The sequence below is a fragment of the Phasianus colchicus genome, chromosome 14, assembly GCF_987193195.1.
Source record: "Phasianus colchicus chromosome 14, bPhaCol1.hap1.1, whole genome shotgun sequence".
Taxonomy (NCBI): Eukaryota; Metazoa; Chordata; class Aves; order Galliformes; family Phasianidae; genus Phasianus; species Phasianus colchicus.
Genome location: NC_143449.1, coordinates 1,696,169 through 1,717,832, shown reverse-complemented (window position 1 = coordinate 1,717,832; position 21,664 = coordinate 1,696,169). Strand labels below are relative to the sequence as shown.

Below are 21,664 nucleotides of genomic sequence, written 5' to 3'. Positions count from 1 at the left end.
GCAGTCGATTAGTTCTCATAAGCAATGTCATGCTTGTAGAAATAATTTGAAGGTAATGGTAAAAGAACAATTTTTTCTCCAATTTTCCCATGGCTTAGAGAGAAAGCAAATGGCAAAAAAAAAAAAAAAAAAAAAAAAAAAAAAAAAAAAAAAAAAAAAAAATTGCATTTGTTTGTTTTAAACTTGTGAGACAAACTTCTCTCAAATCTTCCTTTTTTCTTTTTTTTTTTTACTTTTTTTTTTTTTTTTTTTAACTGATATTCTTGATTTCCCATGCACTGAGATCACTGTGTCCTAAAATCTTATTTTGGACAGAACAGGACGGTCTGTATGTAGCATCATGCCCTAAAGATTTGTTTGCTCTCAGAGTCTCCTTCCCTACCTTTTTTGCTCCCAACTGGCAGCTGTTGATTTTCCCTTCCTGCTTAAAAGGAGATGAACCAAGTTGTTTTAACATATATGGATATGATACGAAGGCAGGTCTGGCCTGTGGTAGGAAGCAGGTGTGGAAAGGAGGCGATGGTGTTAATGGGAAGAGAATGGGAGAAGTGAGGGAATAAAAGTCTGGTCTTCCATGTGCCAGCAAACCTGCCCAAGACAGGATCCAGTTCCCACAGAGCTGAACTCAAATTCAGTCACTACTGTTCAAATTCCATTCAGGTCTTTATGTGGAGACTTTATGTGGAGGTCTTTATGTGGAGACTGCTAACCTGCAGCCGGTGAGCCCACATGATCTACATGCACTTTCACCGTTAGGGGAAGTAGGACTAAGACCAGTTCTTTAGAATGTCTTTAGAATGGCTGCTGGAGCATTAACACACTATTTTATTTTATTTTTTCTCTGAAGTCAAATTGACTATGTAGCTCCAAAATAAAAGGATTTATTTTTCATGATGTCATATCACTTTTTCAGCTTATTTTCCCCCAGTCTTTTCTCTGCTCACTGGCTTTAAGTATGTCAGCTGTCCATATCCTTGAAATTTAGTAGCAGTATATTGTAAAACTAGTTGTTTGTGTACTAATTCTTACCTCCTCTGGAAGCAGGCACAGCAAAATAATGGTAGACAACCCAAAATTAAAAATCCTACCGCCCCAAGCAGAAACAGTCGAAATGTCAGTTGCAGATCTGTAGGACCAGTGGAAGTTTGTATTAGTTACAAACAAGCCCAAGATATATGTTGAAGTACAGATGACAGAGATTAGCCTTGAAGACAGACATGCCTGTATTTTGGTCATCAACACAACAGGAAAAGGACAAATCCTAAAAAAGCATGTAGATTAGAAAGATCAAGTCAAATTTGACCACTGGATTTCAAACACTCTCAAACATTTGGTTAGTTTCAAAAATAATTACTTGAGTAATCTCATCGTGTGAAAAATTTTAGTCCTTTATCAAACGAGTCGTACACAGATGTATATGCAGTCCTATAGAGCTTCCTAAAAATGGAAACAAAATCATGAAAATTAATGCTATTTATCTATTTCAGTTCAAAACTTTTGTAACGTCTTCTATAAGCTTTATTTTATTCCTACTGAAGTTAAAGACAAAACTCTCAGATGAGATCCATTCAAGTGTGCAGCCTATGACCATAAAACAGAAATGCAAGTGTCATGAGTCTAATGTCTGTTAAGTGCTTCTTCTTCAACAATTGCTACAAGGCAAACAGCATATACTCCCAGGCAGTAAATGCTGATGTTTCCTTTGGACATATGTTGTATATTCTGGAACATTCAAGTAGCTAGCTACAAATAATTTGATAAAATAGTCCATTTTTGAAATTTTCTTCCAAACCATAGAAGGAATCAAGCAGTCATGGTTTAATAAGAATATCTAATTTTAATATGTTAAGTATATGTCCTAAATATGTGCAAAACATCTAGAGTTTTCACTGTATAGCTTTTCTTCTCACTATAGTCATGTGTCTTCTATATGTATTAAGGAAGCACAACTAGGGAATAATATTCTTAAGACACTTGACTTCTGCATTATGCTCCTAACAGAGTCTGGTGGCCTTGCATTCAACAGTAGCTTTTTTTCTATCAAAAGTAGCATAATATTTATGGCTGCCATAGCACAGGAACGTGGTGTTGCTCAACTACAGGAAAATATTCCAAGTTTGGTTCTGATCCCTGTTTGCTTTTGAGCAAATACATCAAGCAAAAAAGTTAATTCTTGTTAGCTCACAAGTATTTTCTCAGGTTTCATAAGTATATTAAGTCAGCTCCAGAAAATGAATATAATCTCCAAAATCAATGTATGATGAATTCTATCAAGAATACCTAAGCCATTAAACGCTATGTCCTGGTTTCCTTTTTAGTAGCTTGTACTAACATACTAACTCATTTGGCAATATTGTCTCTGTCTGAGAAGTCTTCCTGTTAAATTGTCAGCGAGTAAAAATACAACATAAAAGGAAATACTATGTTGGAAAAATTAAGATAACATTTGGCTCTGTTTCTATTCAAATCTACGACAAGTCTGCAAATACCATTCTGATATTTGACATTGTTCTTAACAGGTAACTGCATTCTAATGCTACAGACTGGAATGATTTGCCCAGAGGGGTTGTGCTGTCTCTATCCTTGGACATATATTCAAAACTTGTCCTAGGAAACCTGCTCCTCTAGCTGACCCCACTTGAGCAGGAAGTGATGGGATTACATGATCTCGATGGATCTGTTCCAAACTCACTGATGGAGTCTAAGAAGAGCCTTCAACTTTGTACATCTTTCAGTTTGTTGAAGGAAATTCACAATGAAAAGCAACAACTCTTTCTAAATGCTATACAAACAGGGAAAAATATGATAAAAATTAAGATTTGTTTCAACCCTTTTAGTGAAGCTGCGTGATATAAATGTGATATAAAACAAGATCGCTGAATTCTCTCATAAGAGGAAAAAAATATCATGCACTCCAAGTCTATGTTTAAAGAAAATAATAAAGGTATAACGTTAGGTTCGTTATGTTAAAGGTAGAATTTGAAAAGACAATTATCAAAAATTTTAGTAGTAAGGGATTTCTGCACATCCTGAAGCCCAGTCTTCTGCTTGAAGCAACGTTACTATCAGCATTAGGTGAAATAACCTGTGTCTTTGTATGGCCATGTCATAAAACTCACTAAGGGTGATACATCTCTTTTCTCATGACTTCTTGTCATGGTTTTATGATTTTTGTTATTGGTAATCCACCATAACATCATGTAAAGCACGGGGAGTCGAAGAGTTAATGCCCCACTTCTGTGAACCACTCATTTTCTGAATACCTGTAGAAGAGAACTACATTCCCCAGAGGACTTTACACTTAGAAAGAAAGATAAAGCTCCTGGCAAGTCATGAGACCCTCTCTCTGTCTCTCTGCCTGGCAGTGTGTGGGTGTGATTCCCAGCTGTTTTGCCTTCAATTCAGAGTGAGGCCTTCAGTTTTGGACACTCTCTCTCAATCTATTTCATTTAATAGCCTCAATTCTAGTTACACATTGTATTATATTGTGCTATCTTGCATTCCGATATCATATGCAGTAAATTAACTTTCCTCCTCAGATTGTTGCCGCTGTCCTGTTTTTAGGGCCATCTCCCTACCCTCCCCCCCCTTTTCCCAGGGCATGGGTCTGTGGGTCCCCTGCCCCATTACTCACGTAACCAGCCTGTAAATTATGGACACCCCCTCCCTTTTCGGGACAGTGGGCCTGCTGTCCCCCTGTCACAGACACAGATCTAGAGATCACTCTGTGACACGTGTTCAAGAGGTTCACTACTGTTCTAATGAAGTTTTGTTTCCCAATATCCAAGCTGAATTTCTCAAGCATCAATGAGTTGCAATTTCCTGTCACATCATTCAGTCCTACCAAACAGTTTGGCTTTCTTGTCTTAATAACCACCCTTCAAACAGATTTCTATGGCTATTTAATAACCATTTAACCTCCTTCTCAACAAATACATCCAATTTCTTCAACTTCTCTTTACAGCACTTTCACAGATTCACTTCTTTGTATTAAACTCACCACCCTTCCACTTCCACAGAGAGAGCCTTCCCTCTATTCTTTGTACTAGCTGACGTAGCTACTTTTATTTGTATTTCATCATATATCCTTTGTGCTGAGATTTACAAGCTACCCAGACAATTTCTGTATTTCTATGCAGAAATAAATGCCCACTTAAGCTTGCTTCAAAGAGAATGGTGACCCAAAAAACCAAAGGAGAGAACAAAAATGAAAAATCACATTGTCTTACCAGGAAAAGCACTTGGCTATGAAGCAAAAATTTACAGAAGAATACTTACTGTCTTTCAATGGGATATAACATTTCAGTTCATCGCTGCCTTTGGAAGGACAACATCTATTTTCCAAGCACTTTGTTGCATTAATGCTCCCTCCTACATGACAAGGGACTAAGGAGTGCTTTTCTTTGTATCGGCAAGCTTTAAAAAAAAGTAGTAAAATGTAAGAATTTCTGTTCTAGAAGCAACACCTAGATAAAGAGAGGCTATTATTTTCATGCTCCTAGCATGAAAATGTTTTGAGGAAGTCTGTTTAAAAGCAGTGTCATTGACTTTCATGTAGAATTCTTCCACAAAAATTAATCAGTCTTTAAAATAAAGTCAAGAGAAAACCTACAATCATGTCATATGAGATCTTAAGTAATTGGCTTTCTTACAGTAAAAAACATTTAAAAAACTGAATTAAAAAACATTTTTAATTCATGTTTCTAAAGCTGAAAGACACTAAGTTTCCTGAGTGCACTGTTTCTAATTAAGAAAAAAAAAAACAAATCAAACAAATAGAAACATTAAAATATCTTAGTTTTTTTGAAGGGTTGATTATACAGTGTATTGCAATAAACCATTTCCATTCAACTAATTGCATGATTCTACAAGCAGCTGATATGAGCAAAGACCTAAGATACCCAGTCAGTTAATGAACACAACATGTAAAATTTAAAATTTGCTATTTAAAAATAGATTTACGGATAACCATAAGACCTTCCCTGGGAAGCACTGTTACGTATAAATGGCGTATAAACTGTAGATATCTGACATATAGTCTGTGATTTAATTTCTATAAAACTTAGTATCCTTCATGTGAAACTTTCACAGAAGCTACAAAACATCATTTGGTTCTGCCTCTCCCAAGATAGGCTGCACTGTCAGTTTCACCTTTATCACATTCATTATTGCTAGTCAAATTCAGTTATATTAAATGTGAGGTCAGGGACTTCGCAAGACCTCAGTGTTCATTTAGGGTGAGGCAGAATATCATCAAGACCTTCATTGTTATTACTAAGCATTTATGTATTAAGTGATGAGTGATATTTGCCTCATATTTGTCAATAAACCAATTCTGGAATCAGGCTTGCAAATTTTGTACGTGCTGTGCACTTTCCACATTTCATGGATTTTATCTTTCTTATTGCTATTAGCAAATACATTCTATTTTGATTTCTTTCTCAGTAGTTTTCTGGAACTAATGCACATCTCATCAATTAATTTCAGCAGTTCAAGAGACGTCTTATCTAATGGCCTCAAAACCTTCCTTAGCTAGTAGAAATGAGAGTGACTACTACTGAGCAAAACATGCTTACACAAGCAGACTAGAAAACTATCTCAAAATGGATACAAGAAAGTATGGGAAGGTGAATTCTACATCAAATTGTCCAGCGTTTCTAGGTCAGCTCATTGATGATGGATAGTTTTATAAAACAGAAGTAATGTAATTGAAGCAAACTTGTGATGGTTCAAACAGCACATTTAACAATCTATTTTTGATGAGAACTAGTGAATTTTACAGTATCAGACTGAGGGTTTTAAATAGACTGAGCGCCAACAGTTAAGGCGTGAAAAGCTGTACTAAAAGTAAGGTGGAAGAAGAGGAAAGAAATAGTGCTGCAATAATGAAGTGGCACTTACTCACTGGCCTGAAGAAGTTTAAAAGAGCTTCAGATGCATCTTTCAGTTTTGTGATAAATTTGCTGGCTGCCACTTCATTTTTTTCCAAAGCATGATCAGTTGGTGATGTAAAACCTGAAAGCTCATAATGATTAGCTCATTACCATCAAAATATCCATAATTAATTAAATTGAATGACATTTTCATACTGATTATCTTTTATTATGAAGGCATTTATAGTCACTATGAATTATGACTGCTGATGGCTAGTAAGGTTAAGCATAGATGTCTTTCCATTGCATTCAACTATATTACATCAAACTGCTTCATGAACCACAATGAGTAAAGAATTAAAACTATGAAATCAAAATAAAGGAGTGAACTCACATGGAAAATGAAAAGAGGGAAAGCACTACTGTTCACATAAAATGTGCAGGTTAAATGAAAATTCTGTATTACAGCTGTGTTTGTCTTATGTATGCAAACAGAACTGCTGCTTATACCCAATCTAAATTTCCCCTTTTAGTTGGAAACAATTTCCCCTTCTTCTTTCACCACAGACCATGCTAAGGAGTCTGTAGTTCTCCTTTAGATACTGACCAGCCGCTCTCAGCTCTGCCCACAGCCTTCCTTTCTCCATGCTGCACACCCCAGCTCTCAGCCTGTCCTCGCAGGGAGGTGTTCCATCCCTCAGATCATTTCTGTGGCCCTCCTCTGGATGCTCCAACAGCTCCGTGTCTCTCCTGTGCTGAGCACTCCCCATCTGGACGCAGCGCTCCAGCTGAGGTCTCACAGCACAGAGCAGAAGGGCAGATCCCCTCCTCGACCTGCTGGCTGTGCTGCTTTGGATGCTCCCAGGATCCGGTTGGCATTCTGGGCTGTGAGGGCACAGTGCTGGCTCATTCCAGCTGCCATCCACCAGTATCCCAGTTCCCTTTTGGCAGGGCTGTGCTCTATCCTTACATCTCTCAGCTTGTCCTGGTAATGGGTGTTGCCACAACCCAGGTGCCAGACTTTGCACTTGGCTTTGTTGAACCTCTTGAGGTTCTTCTGGACCGCTCAGCCTAAGTCCCTCAAGATGACATCCCATCCCTCAGGCACGTTGACAGCACCACACAGGTTGGTGTCGTTTGCGAACTTGCTGAGGGTGCACTTGATCTCACCATCAATGTCACTGACGAAGACGTTAAAGAGCACTGGTCCCAGTACTGACTCTTTAGGGATATCACTTATCTTCATCTGGACATTGAACCACTGACCACCACCCTCTAGGTATGATCTCACAAATAGTTCCTCACCCATCAAACAATCCATATCTTTCTGATTTGAAGAGAAGCATATTGTGGAGGGACTCTGTCAAAGGCCTTACTGAAGTCCAGATAGATGACATCAGTGGCTCTTCCCTTGCCCACTGACACAGTTACACCATTGTAGAAGCCAAAAGATTGGTCAGGCAGGACCTGCCTTGATGAAGACATCCTCATGTGCCTTAGCATAGCTTCCAGGAGGATCTGCTTCCCCAGCACTGAGGTGATGCTGACAGGTTGGTAGTTCTCAAATATTCCTTTCTACTCTTCTTAAAAAAGGATATGACATTGCCTTTTTTCCAGTAACCAAGGCCTTCACAGGACTTTCATGACTTCTCAAATATCATTGTGAATGTCTTTGTGACTATGTCAGCCAATTCTCTCAGGGATGCATCTCACCAGGACTCATAGACCCCTATACTCTTTACAGGGTACCTGTCCCTTCTTCCACTACCTGAGAAAAATCTTCTTTCTCTTCAGTCTGACCAGCCACTCCCAGTTTAGCTGTGCTGGTCTCTTGCCTTTCTTCCCAGAATTCTTACTTTCAGAGGAGAGCTCTTCTAAGAAAAACTTCCTTAGAGACCCACCACCTGTGTTCTGCTCCCTTGTCCTTGGTGACAGATTCCCAGGGAGCTCTGTTGACTCATTCCCTGAAGAGCAGAAACTGGCATTCCTAAAGTGTAGTGTCCTGATTTTGTCTGTCTCGTATCCCTTAGGAGTGTGAACTCCATTACTGTGACAGTGGGCTCCCCCTGCTCACCACTTCTCTGCCTGTCTTTGTCCCTCTGTTCCATTCTTCAACCTGACTTTGCTCACAAGGCCCTGTACAGGAAGAAAATGAACAGCAGTACTCGTAACACTCTTGCTGAAACAGATCAATAACCATCATTCTGTCTCAAACTAGAGACTGAAAGAACTGATAGCAGACCCCTGGTACAACAGCTGAAGACCAATTGAGCACATGCCTAAAAAGCAACCTATGAATCAAACATCTTACCCCACAAACAGTGAGAAGTACAAGAGCCCCTTTGAGCTCCCCTGCATGTCTGACCAGAATTCTGCTGGAGTAGGGACACCTCTTGAGGTTACACCTGCGCAGAGATCCCTTACACCTTGATATCAAGACACCTTAAGGATACAGATCCTTGGTAAGTGACCAATTGTTTAAGACTGTTAGCCTCACTAAGATTACATCTTTGACTGTAAGCTTTGTTAGCCTCACAAAGATTCTATCTTAGATTGTTTGTACACATACAAGCCCAACATAAACCACTGACCAAGTCTGGGACTAGGAGGGGATTCAGCTGCACTGTGGCTCTTTATCTCTGTGTTTCAAGGAGTTCAGAAAGGAAGGGGGTCAACTCTGAACCTCATGACTCAGTGAGAGGGCTTCCTGTACGTGCATTTTTAACCTTACTCTCTATGCAGCAAATAACCAAGTGCATACAACCATCTCAAATCTTGTTAAGTTGCTGCCTTAGCTACAATTAAGCTTTATTAAATCACTATACTGTACCCATATTATAATCAATAAAAATAACCTAGCTTTTCGCCTACAAGTGTTTTCCATCCACAACATCAACTGCAGTTGAAGTCCCCCAGCAAGAAAAGAGCCTGTCATTGCAACAACTCCTGTGGCTGGAGGTATAAGGCTTCAACAGGCTCTGCTGCATGAGGTGGCCTGAAGCAGACCCCAAACACAAAGCTCCCTTTGTTGCCTAAGTCTCTACTTCACACCCATAGGCTTTTGACTTGCTCATGGCCATTCTTCAGGGACAACTCTTCACACTCTATTCTCTCCCTGATGTAGGTAGGGGGCAATGCCTCCTTCCCCCTTCCTTCCCTTGTCTCTTCCGAATAGCTTGTAGCCATTGATAACCACACTACAGTCATGGGAATCACCCTACCAGGATTCAGTGACAGCAACTATGCCATGGTTTTCTAGTAGTACGGTGGCTTCCTGTTTAAGCTGCATGTGTTGCTGTAGAGGCACTTCAACCGGGAAGCTGGTCCTGCCACCTTCTTCATGGATAACTCCTTAATTACTTCTAAGCATTTTCACCTAGTTTCTCTCTGCCTTCTCCTGTTACCTCAGTGGTTCCGAGCTCATCATTGAAAGATTTCAAGACTTCTCAATCACCTTACAACTATACTGCTTTGAGGAAAGTATTATCAATAAGCCTTTTTGTCTCACTCTACCTTTTTTTCATCAAAGCAGAAGTACAAGTCACAGTGGAACCTTACTGGAAATCAACTATTTTACAGTGTGGAAGAAACTCAGAATTACTATTTGCTTGCCTTTCCCTCCCCTCCTCCCCCCACAGGGGAAACTTAAGTCATCAGAACTTTAAGAGCTTTCAGTGACAGATTATTGAAAGGCATTTCACAGTTCTACAGTGCCTTATAAGACCATGGCCTAACCAAAACCTAATGTATTCAAATAACTTAAGGGTTTTTTGTTTGCTTGTTTTTTGGAGTTATTCTCAAGTGAGGAGCACCACTAGTTCCAAGTACATAAACGCACTGTCTTGGTGCACAATTTACATTTCCAGTGCCATGTGACAGCCTTGGGAAAAGAAGTATCATAGGCATAACTGAATTCACATCAAAAAAGGGACTGAGATGAACATGTAACAGGAAACTGACCAACAAAGTTCACATTAGCAGATACATCAGTTTCTCCATCAGCCTTGGTGATCAAGTTAGAAATTTTAAAGGAATTCAGGTTTCAAACAAAGTTTTGTAATAACTTCCTAGGAAGTTCATGCAATGAGGTATCTGGCAATCAGTTTGATAAGTAACACCAGAAAAGATGACCACAGTTGTCTTTCTTACTACTCCCTCATCTTATTAAGCCATATCAAACTTGGTTTAAAGAGACAAACCATATAATAGACACTGCCAATGACATTTGTATCTATATTAGATTTCATACATGCATACCTATTAAAAATGTTTTAGCTTATTTGTGAACAGAATGGCTTACTCATCTAGGTACTGCAAAAGCATTTTACAATGAGTTTTGCAGCGATTTGATAGCTTTTCAAGAAGAAAATGTCTCAGATGTGGGTTCTCAAAGCATGAAGGATTAATAGCAAGCTTAATGTGTGGGCTGATACTTTAAGCACATTTCAGATGACATTTAACTTCATTCGAATGAAGTTAGCAGCTTAACAAAAATAATCATTAACTATTTTGAGCCACCTGCTGCAGTAAGCAAATATCAGATCTCAACAGGTTACACGAACAACAACTGTATCTTGGAAAATGTAGTGTAAGTGGGAAAAAAAAATCAATAAACAAATTAAAGCGAGACAGGTGTATTACCAAGGATGAAACAAGCAGCACATTTCTCACAGGTATAAACAGAAATGGAAACGACAGTTTTCGAAAAATCATTTGCTGTATTTAAGTGACAGACTCTGACCAATCCCACCTAGAGTACCTAACTTTATCACGCTCTTCAGTATTTTCCAATCATTGCCAAGACAACAAGATCATAGGCATGTTACTTGCTTCCATGAAATCACTTTTCACCTTGAAAACTCACTTGAATTGATGCTATGAAGCAGTATCAGTATGACATAGTTCCATGCTAGATGAGTGCCAATTCCTTCTTGCAGCATTACTGTAATAAACCGAACATCAATAAGGCATGTGGTTATACACAGAAACTTCTGTTCTTTTAACTTTGTACTTATGCACTACAACAAACACGACAGATTGCTGCACAGAGCAGAATGTCTGCTACCCTCCCCCCAAATAAGGAGGCTACACTCAACTAAATTTAAAACTATATTTTAAAACTATATTTGGCGATAAGAAGTGATTCTGAATAAATCACTAATTTTTGAGCTTATGGGGAGGCAGCTTGTTAAACCGGGACTAGGGCGGAGGAAGGGGAAATATATCTCTTCAAAGTATCTCAGAGCTAGATAATAACACCTTGAAAGATCACTTGTGGCTAAGTGTTCTAATTTGTATTTAGTGAACAGAACAAGGACTGAAGAAATTCAAAATTGTCAGAAGCTTACAACAGAATTCCAGTTTAGCTTACAGAGTTCTTCAGTTTTCCCAACATCAGAGAAGATGAAATGCTTTGGATAAAAACATTTTTAAAAAGGTGGCAAAAAAAAGATATAATGGATAAAAATACTTTTAAAATCCTTAAGTCATTTGTATCAATTTAACAATAACTCAAGTTGGGTTTTACACCTCCAACCACCCCCAGAAAGAGTGCTGCACCAGATGCTACATTTCACTGCCTGCTGCTCCTGTTCTGAAACTCTAAAAGGTCTTTTTCAATTACTATCACATGTATTAAGACAGCTTAAACCAGGGATTTGGTTAGCACTGGTAAGGGAACAGAACCCTATTTTGTTAAGTGCTGTACAGAGAACAGAACGATTGCGTTTTACACAGGTATTGTCCTTTGAAGGGTCTGTTGTCTGTGCTCCTGCTGCTAAATGAGGAACACTTCCTTGCAGTTTGAACATTCCTATACTGTAGAGTAATATACAAACACATTTGCTGTCCCAAGGAGAAACTTTACATCTGGCAGGTTTTTTTTTTGTTTGTTTTGTTTTTTGTTTTTTAAGAGAATAGAAATCTAATTTTTAAGACACCCATTATAGTTTCTCCCCAACATACTTCCCTTACGTTTTCTTCTATAATTGGATCAGTAAGATCACGGCTATCCTGTGCAACTCCAGACAGAATCAAACCTCCTCGTCACAATGGACTACTTGTTACCTATGATGTAGCTCAGAACAAAGTACAAATGTGGATAGATGTGGAACTGATGCTAATGTTTGACAGACCAGAAGAAGCAGCTGCATATGTGATTTGAAAACGTCAGCCTCCCAAGGAGCAGACTGCTAGAAGATTCAGTCTTTTAACTCACTAAGTTAAGATTATGTCTGTCTGTGCCATTACTAACATACAATACAGGGATACTGTCTAATAGACACATATGCAGACCAGGTAATGGATACCTCAGGCCATTAAGATACACTCCTCAAAAAAGACAATTGATTTTATAAAATCTAACTTGAGCCTTGAGTATAGACGAAATCCACCAGCAAAAAAAAAAAAAAGTCATTTAATACCCCCATATGACCTCAAACAAACTTTCATTATACCACTTCTACAATAGCTGAGTTCCTCATCATTTAGAGACTACATCTATGAGATGCTAGTTTGGTTTAAATTACCTGCATTTATTGGAAATCAGTTTTTTTTTATTCAGAACAAAAATATGAGAAAGAATCTTGTCTTATTGAAACCTCAGTAGAAACTTAATGCATTCATCTATAATTGTTGCTTCTTTTTTTTTTTTTTTTTTTTTGTTTATGATCCAGTTTCATAGGGCACTCAGAAATTACTTTAAGGATTTCTTTAAAATAGGCTTGAAAGAACAACAACAACAAAAAAACACAGTAGCAACCAGTCCATATTCAATTTAGTGTTATTTATCTCCCTCAGGAACTGCTCAAGATCAGTGATCTTATGCATCATGCAAGCAGAGGTGGCAAACATGAGGTACAGCTGAAAATGACTGTTAGGAACAGAAAGATTAATTACTTGTTGCGGGCATAAGATCCACAGGCTGCCGTGGATCTCATACTTCCAGAGAGTCGAGAGCTACTGCAGTGAAGACAACACTTCCAACAGTAAATAAGTATGAAAACATCACGTGAAAGCTGACTTGATTTCAGTCAAACTCACAACAGCACAATCCTGTAGACGGAGCCGGACTCCATACAGAACACTTAACCCTGAAGAACTAGCATCAATTTTCATAACTTATGTAAAGATGCCTTATGCATTCAGATATTACATTTCTTCTAGCCACTGTGATTTAATGGATGTGAACACAGCTGGAGAAGACTCTGACTAGCATTCTTTAAGATGAAAACATAACTGTTATGTTCAAGTTGATGGTAAACTCATCATGCAACTGAAAAAACTACATTAAATAATATTATCAGCATCAAAACACGCACTCAGTTCTACTATTACAGCTGATACTGTTTCAAGAAAGTCTTTAACAATACACGGAGTTAAAAAAAAACCCTGAGACTCACCTTTCCTTTTGTTGTTTAATACAGAACACCACTTACCAGAACCATACATCAGGGTTCCTGAAGCGACTGTGGAATACACTGTGAGTACACTGGGAACTACTTAATCTATTCTCCTTTAATATTTGACATATGAGTTTTGAAGAGAAGATATGCTGCAGCTCAGAAAAATAAGTTACCTTTTACAGTAAGTGTTCCTACAAAGAACAGTCTACGCACTCAATTTACTTGCAGCACTTTACTTGTTTTTGGCCTGCTGAAATGGACAAGCAAAAAACATTTTATTTTAGTGACACAAAACGGTAGAAAAAGCCGATCTACAAATAGGTCATCTAAAAAAGTTTCCATACTCAAGTCAATTGATTTGCTTCTTGAACTCACAAATACTCATCAAGAGCACTAACATAGATAGATCTTTTCCTGAGAAGATTGATTCCTGACGGTATTTCAAGCAAATTCTGAGGATCATAACTACCCAACAATATTAGCAAAAATGCATTCAATACAGAAAGTAAACACAGACTTTCTATTTTCATAAACATTTGTTAATTTATAAGGCTTTGAAGTTAACTCTACTGAATTTAAACTCTGGCATCATTCATGAATACCTCTCACTCTGTTTAAAGAACTTTATTTTTAAAATAATTTTAATTCATTAGATCATACTTTATAAGTTACCGATACGACAGATCTGAACTCAAGGATCAGACATTTGTTGCACTTTCAAGTTGTTGTTGTTGTTTTTTTTTAAACCATCACATGATTTTTCAAAATAAAACTAAACATTTAGATTCACAGTTTAATTTGTTGAAATTTAATAACATTTAAAAACACTAGAATTTGAATTGAAAGGGATACATGTTAAGTACACAAATACTGAAAGGTCATAATTCCAAAATGCACTTGAAAATGGAATGTGACTAATTAGTCAGAAATGTAGTTTTAACTTCACATTTAACCTAGTTAACACCTTAGTAAACTCACCACTAAATGTAAGAGATATAGTGCATATAGTGTGACAAATCAACAGATCTTGTACCATTTCATAATGAGAACACTTTCTTGAGCATTATGTGCCATATTTTTGAAAACTGGTAATACTTCAGAATTTTTTTAGAATGTGGAAGTAACAAAGGCTACAGTTAAGGTCTAAACAGAAATATATTCTCTACTTGCCTTGAGATTTTTTAAAGCAATCATTTATAAGGATTGCATGAACATCAGTTAGCAGAGGAAGATCAAACTTTATTGAAACTGCTTGCATACAAAATATATTGCACTATAACCAAACAAATGTCAACATAAAATCCAATCTGTTGTAGCTAATATGTACAGAGAATATTGCCCAAGAGCAGTTACATTACAAGGTCAGTCTACCTCGGTTAATTATCTACAGTATTTTAAACCAAACAGCTTACAGATGATGTGTGCAAGGTACCAATTTCTGTTTTCAAATACTATACATTCCCAAAATAAATAACTAGAAATCAACATTAATGTTTGGCAATACTTTTTAAGACATTTTTATATTTGTTAAATCATGTGCAGTTTGTTGCCATTTTTAGTATTCTCACCTGTATGCAAGGAAAACAGTGAATGTAGGAAGCAAAGAAACAAAACTCACAAAATACATCAGAGGCAAGGTCAAGTTTGTACAATTCTGTACATAATGAGTGGCTCTCATTCTGGAGTAATTTGAATAAAAAAATGGATTAAAACAGAGGTCCTTATATAGCTGTGCCCATTAAGCTTAATGTGTGATGAAAAATAAAAGAAAGCACAGCTCCTCCAACTGCTTCCCACCCTTCCCTAGTGTATCACTGCACTTTGGATCAAATTCTGCATCTCATTCCAATGGGCTGGTAATTCAGACCTTGTACCTCAAAGTATGATGGATTTGTTCCACCTACAGCATCTCCAGTTACTACACCAGGACTTTCCAGGACGGCGATTTTCTTTCTACCTCTCCTGAGATAGTCCCCAAATTAAAATAACAATGCAGAACTTTTTGGGAGGATGAAAAACATTAGCGCTTTAAACTGGTCATCTGGCCGAACAGCAGGCACACATTACTACATGTGAACAAATTACTTTTGTTCCCTCAGTAACAATGAGTTGTATTTTTTTGTTGTTGCTTCTTTTTCTCATTTTTTTTCCTTTAAGTTCTCCACAACGTAAAGGTTTTTTTTAGTTTTTTTTTTTAAAAATCTATACTGCCTACAAAGAAAAAGTTACAACCCCTTTTTCAGTAACACTATTCGCCAAATCTTCAGTGCAAAATAAATTTCCTATTCTTATAACTGCCTAACCCAATGTTTATGTAAGGAAAAAATTATGGAAAGCATGCACTTGTCTATAAAGTACTAACATCTGACAAAGATTGCTACATATATTTTACATTTAGTGTTACCAACTCATCTTCCCTGAATTCTGCATCCAAATATAGTATTCCTACCTGCCAAGATATAAAAAAGGCACAGATCATACAACTTTTTTGCTAATGAAAATGACAACTGTTACATCACACATATTTCAGGGTCCACTAAAATACTGAAAAAGGTGGACCAGAACGTGACACAGGACATAAAACGACATAGCATTTCATGAAGAACTTGTAAGTTAGATTGAAAACAGAAGCCAATTTGATTACTGCAAACACTATTTATTCTGAGAATTGAAATTGAGCAGTGATTTTGACCCAGTGCGTTAAAATGGTACAACTGAACAGAAAGTTTACCAATGCACAGCTCAGTATTTTTAAAACAAACAAAAAAGGTTCTTTAATTGTTTGAAGTGCAATATGTACTTGAAAGCAATTTTCGGAAATTCAGATATTTTTTATGCAAATATTTTAATAACTTTTTATTCTGAAAACAACTGCATACTGTTGATGTTAAAAAAAGGCTAACAGAGAACATATGTTCATTTCATGCCCTGCGCCATCTTGCCTACTATTTGTCTTTGGCCTAACAAGTTTCTCTAACGTGGAATAGGAATTACTGAAACAGTATAGGAAATATGACTTTAGACTTATGCAGTTTAGGGTACTCCGTTCACCAGCGGCTGTTGACCATCTGCGTTGTCCGCTTTCTCTTTCTTCTGATTACGTTCTTTACCTGTGCGCAGCCGGCTGCCTTCACTGGAGGTATTCTGTAATGTTTTAGTGTGAACACTCCTTTCATTATTGCAGTCAATTCTGATCTGGAACAAGTCAGAGTTATATAAAGCATTCTCCTCCTTTTATCTACCCCTTACGTACTTGCAACCTTTGCAGCCAGGAAGGAGAGCTTTTTATTAAAGTCAGAAGAAAAGTAGTGCCAGATCATTAAGGTTTTGTTAAAGACAACTAGCTGAAAACAGGCACCATACGATTATGTTTCTGTTTGAAAAAGCTATGTTCCTTGAAACACGTACACAAAAAAAAGCCACCCAGAAATGTGGAAGTCCTCACACTCTAGACTACCTAGTCTTTGAAAGGTGCTCCCTGCACTCACACCCTCTTGCGACTGGAAGAAAAAGTTTACGTGCAAGAAGAAGTTGAAGAACTTACAGTATAATATGTAACTCTGAAATATTATTTTACTTTTAATAATTCAAGTTTCGAGTTGTATAGAAGCATTCTGAAAAAACAGTCCTAGAAAAGTCATGAAATGGTATCAACAATAAAAAGTCACCTACCCTTTTGAACATGCACCTTTTGAACCTGAAAAAAGTCACTTAATCGAAAAAGACTTACATGCCTGTTACAAATAGCCACACTTTATAAACATTCAAATAAGCATTAGATGTTTCTTACTTGTAGGAGGTAATCCCTTAGTACTACTTCTAGCTTATTACTTAAAATACTACAAGAAGGTTTTATGATTTTGTCAGATTTCAAGCATATTTCAGTGCTAAGTTAAAACAGAATATTACCTCTAAATCTCAGAGCAACAGAAAAAAATGATGACTGATGGTTTTCTTTGTTTCTTTTTCCCAATATCAACATCTGCCTTCATCTATTTCATCCTCCTTTATCTACTTAAAGTAGGTAACAGCTTATTAACTATAAAGTGAATTGCTGATTAACCGAAAAGAATCACCTCAATCTGATCAGAACTCCCTGTAACACCAAGCAAAAGGTAGCAACTCCTCATTTTTTCCTCCCAGTGTAACTCATCTTACGCAGTAAGAGATGGTTGGAGGTCTGCAAATTGCATACAAAATGAGAACAGTTTCCATTTGGGGAAACTTCAAGTATATACAAAACCCTGCCTAATTAAATGTATTTGAAAAACTGTACTAGTATTTTTATAAAAATCTACTGAGCATTTCCAATATGTGACTTGAACTGTTTCTTCATTTGCATACTTAACTTCTCTGGAGATTATGGCTGCAATACACATACCTTTCTACTTAAAGCATTTTTTTTCTTCAGTTACACTCTTGTGTTGAAAAGATAGAAACAAGAGTAGACAATGTCTCAAAGAAAAAAAGAATTATAGGCTAATGATGATAAAGAATACAATAAAGCTGCCTAATAAGACCTCAGGGTTCAGGAGCAGAGTTCTAATCCAAGGGAAAACTAAGCTCAGAAATAAGATCTAAACTATCAGTCAATTTGTGGTCAGTTTGAGCTAAAAAAAAAAAATCAAACAATGCCACTTACTACTTTCAGAGACTGATAGCAAAACAAAGACCAGCAGTCTCCACATTAGCTAGCTGCATCTTGATGTATCAAGTAGCATGAATGCTAAAAAATACAGAACAAGGCTATTCTTGTAAATGCAATTAGAAAATGAGAAACCACAAGGCTATCGTGTCAGCTGCTGTTCTGAAGAATCTACTGTTAGTATATAACAATCATGAAATTTTAAACACTGCATAGTTCTAAGAAGATAAAAATTACCAGTAGAGATCCATCTGCTGTTCTCCCTTTTGCATCTCTTGAATTACGCTGACGGTTATCTGTTCGTGACTGCTCATCATTTCCTGCAAGAAGAATTACCTATGTTTTTCAATAAGGACGTAAAATTTTATTTAAAAAATTCACGAGCATAACAGGTAATTACTTTAAAGTTTCCATCCTAAAGAACATTAAAAAATACCCTCGATAAAATAGCAACAGTTCTTTAAGTATGACTGAAGAATCAACACAGAAAATCTTCTCAGGTGGTAAATCACAGTAGACAAAACCACAGCACTTAGAACAGTTTAAGAAAGACCATCTCCTGAAGGAACTGAGGATGTCTTACGAAATGATCAACCACAGGACAGAAAGACACAGTCAACTTAAGTACAATTTAACATACTCACAGTTTCTGTAATGGCTAATACTGCAGTACTTTTCTTTTGGAAAAAAATCTTGTTAAATTAAGCAATATCCATAACTTGAAAAAGCATTTCAAAAAATACGCAAAGTTGTAGAATAATTATTTAAGTATACTCAATGAAAAAAATCACATCAGTAAAGAAAATTTAACTCCAATGAGTTCACCCATTTTACTTTTGTCTCTTCTTTTCCATTCAACATGTAAATTCCAGATTTATATAACCCTTGCACGGAAACCAAATACAAGAAGATGGGAATATGGATGATAGGAATGTGTAAGATTTTAAGAGATCACTCTATATATATATTGCCAAAATAGAATTTGATTCCTTGACCTCTGTAAGTAATGACATAACCCACAAGTTTGAGTCAAGACGCATGTTAGGAGGGCAAATTATATGAAACGTAATCACAACTAACTCGTATAGGGAAGAAACTTGTTACAGAATGCATGAAAGGACCTCAGAATGCCTCCTCAGCAAGTCTCCAGATGACATCAAACTCTGGGCAGCAGCTTATGTACTTGGAATTTAGGGCTGCCAATTATAAGCACCTCAGTGAGCTGAAGGAATTGACTGACTGGAAACTCATTAATGTTACAGATGAACTTAAAGTCCCACAGCTTCAGAGTAACTCCATCCAACAGTGTCTGTTGTAGACAGACTGCCTATATAGGAGGAGCTATGGTGGTCTGCTGGACAACAATTGAATAGACATAAACATGCTATCACAACAGTGACAGCCAACTGAATAATGAGTTTGTTACTACGTGTAGTCAGCAGGTAAAAAGAAGGGATTTCCCCTCTGCTCAACATTCAGTACACGTACTAAGTGTTCAGTTTAAGGAGACTGACAAAGTGCAGAGAATTCAAAAGAGGGCTTCTGGGAAGACTAGGATGTTGAAGTACATTACATGAAACAATAGGCTGAGAAAACTTGGCTTAAGAATACCAACACTGACCTTCTCCAGAATTAAGACTAGATTTACCTTTGAATCCTCCACGACCCCTCCCTCCTTGCCCTCTTGCACCACCTCCACGTCTTCGCCCATCTCCTCTGCGAAGGTAGTTGTCTCGTTCCTCTTCTGCTTGGGCTAATGACCAATCACTAAGTTCATCTCTGTGATCAGATTCTGTTTCAGAAGCATTCGATGCTTCAGAATTAGTTCCTATCAAAAGGATACAAAAAATCCAAAGTTGCCAGTGTAGCTCAGTATGTCAACAGAACAAAAAATACACATGTGCACTTGAAAATTTTAGTTATCAACAATTTTGGAATTCTTGTTTCCCAATCTCTACCACATATGTACTTCTCCAAACAGTCAATACAGGTATTTTCAATAAATTAGAAGTACACATCAGTTTAAATTGTGCACCACACTTTCACAGTTACTTGGTTTTAATAGTCTTATCAATTATTAGGTCTGTTGTGCAAATGTAGTAAGCCTAGTCAGACTAAAAAGAAACTAAATTCCTGAATTTGACTTGTCCTGTCTCAGCCCATATCCAATACTCCTTTATTAAAATGGGGAAAAAAAGGCTAGAAATGTATCAACTGTCAATTCCATAATTTTTGTAGCTAATAGATCACCTTTGATGATAGTTTCATTCTTTACACCAATCTTATTTTCATGTAACACTTCTTAGCCAGGTCAGCCTTTATCTCTTTGAAAAAAATCATAAAAGGGCTTCAGCAGAAAAACATTGGTCTTCTACTACACTGAATATATTCCTGAATTGTCTTTACCAAGCTCATACGGGCCTTTCAGTCAGGACAAACATCAGCAGGCCTTTATTCTGGATACTGAGGTTATAAACAGCTCTGAAGTAAGATCCCAAAACTATCCATTTATAACTTAAAGTCTAAAAGAACAACCTTATTTTCTTGACTATGTTCTTCTAGTAAAAAAAAATACAAATTGAACTTAATATGAGGTAAACACTTCTGTAAATTAAACTACATGCAATATCTTTTCTAACTTTATTTGTATTTATACAAAAATATCCTCTTAGAGGGTAAAAGGAAAACCAAGACTTCACTAAGAACTGTTTAAAATACAGATAAAATAATCTTTGCCCTAAACAGTTTATACATACATGTGCTCTTAGAGACAGAAGCTTTGTGAAAATATTAGCAGTAAATTTCACTTCAGAATAATTTCTACAGCAAAAAGCTCTTAAATAGTCTTCAAAATTTTATTACCTGACACGAATTGAACTTCTCATTGAACACTCGTGTTTCCAAAGTATTAACTACTAATAGAACAGGATTCAAGAAAGCAATATCTAATTGACTACTATTAAAACACACATTAAGCACATTTCTAGTTACCTACCCGAAGCGTAGCCTGGACCACGTCTGCTATGCCCTCTGTTTCTGTAAGGTCGACTACCTCTTCCGAGCCCCGGACCATCATCAGTCATATACCCTTTTTCTTTATCTGTACGATTTGGTGGTGGCCTAGAAGTAGCTCCAATCTGTCGAAGCTGCTCATCAATTTGCAGTCTTTCCAAACGTAGCTGGTCCACCTCCTATGCAAACAGAAGCATAACAAAATCAGATGTAACCATATGTAATGATCCAACTGCATTTATCAGGACAAAAATAGAAGTGTTTCTGATGATAATCTATTTAATACTTCGAGAATAATCTGTTGTATAGTTATGAAAATGTTAAATAAACAGTGAAATTTACATTCCTTTATTTTTTAATACAGTAATATCCATTCACACTGTCCCAACAATAGCATGGTGTAAACATTTTAAGATAAGATTTCACCACAAGCTTCCTATTCTTGCATATAGTAAATATGAAAATTAAACAATTATGATGTAATAGCATGGTTTCATATAAATGCCTAGACCTTACATAGTTGTTAAATTCTACCTAACTATAATGAATAATATCAGGGATGTAAAGAAGCATCAAAGCATAGAGCAAAAAGAGCTGTAACTCAGACACAGAAAGACAGTCTGCACATGGAATTTCTGAACACATATAACAACTAGAAGAGATACACAAACAGAAGCTATTGACAGCAACAGACTTAGAAAGCACTTCTGTTATAGACTGAGAAGTTGCCT

General features: G+C 36.9%; 2 protein-coding genes and 1 long non-coding RNA gene across 8 annotated transcripts in view; 1 reads left to right on the top strand and 2 right to left on the bottom strand.

Annotated features, from left to right (window-relative positions):
- FMR1NB (FMR1 neighbor) overlaps positions 1–14,061 on the bottom strand; it is a 67,625-nt gene extending 53,564 nt beyond the window's left edge. For 2 of the 5 annotated variants that reach the window (XR_016471231.1, XM_031602670.2), the window contains exons 1-5: positions 11,838–11,918; positions 10,738–10,815; positions 5,902–6,015; positions 4,279–4,416; positions 1,030–1,126 (exon numbers count right to left, since the gene is read on the bottom strand). Coding sequence is in view for 4 of the 5 variants with exons in the window: in XM_031602670.2 (XP_031458530.1) it covers positions 1,030–1,126; positions 4,279–4,416; positions 5,902–6,015; positions 10,738–10,813 (425 nt within the window). In the remaining variant the exon portion in view is untranslated. Of the gene's footprint in view, positions 1–1,029; positions 1,127–4,278; positions 4,417–5,901; positions 6,016–10,737; positions 10,818–11,837; positions 11,919–13,449 lie in introns of those variants that run through there. The other 3 variants (XM_090150593.1, XM_090150591.1, XM_090150592.1) reach the window with 3 other exon arrangements.
- LOC116234852 (uncharacterized) lies at positions 12,082–12,878 on the top strand. Its single transcript, XR_004168215.2, has 2 exons — positions 12,082–12,170; positions 12,672–12,878. It is a non-coding gene; the product is annotated as an uncharacterized LOC116234852 (long non-coding RNA).
- Positions 14,062–14,488: 427 nt separating the features above from the next.
- Positions 14,489–21,664, bottom strand: part of FMR1 (fragile X messenger ribonucleoprotein 1) — a 30,218-nt gene continuing 23,042 nt past the window's right edge. Inside the window, exons 12-15 of one of the 2 annotated variants that reach the window (XM_031602668.2) lie at positions 20,917–21,112; positions 19,570–19,749; positions 18,159–18,241; positions 14,489–16,471 (exon numbers count right to left, since the gene is read on the bottom strand). In XM_031602668.2, coding sequence (XP_031458528.1) covers positions 16,310–16,471; positions 18,159–18,241; positions 19,570–19,749; positions 20,917–21,112 — 621 coding nt within the window. In that variant the 3' untranslated portion in view covers positions 14,489–16,309. The remainder of the gene's footprint in view (positions 16,472–18,158; positions 18,242–19,569; positions 19,750–20,916; positions 21,113–21,664) is intronic. The other variant, XM_031602669.2, reaches the window with a different exon arrangement.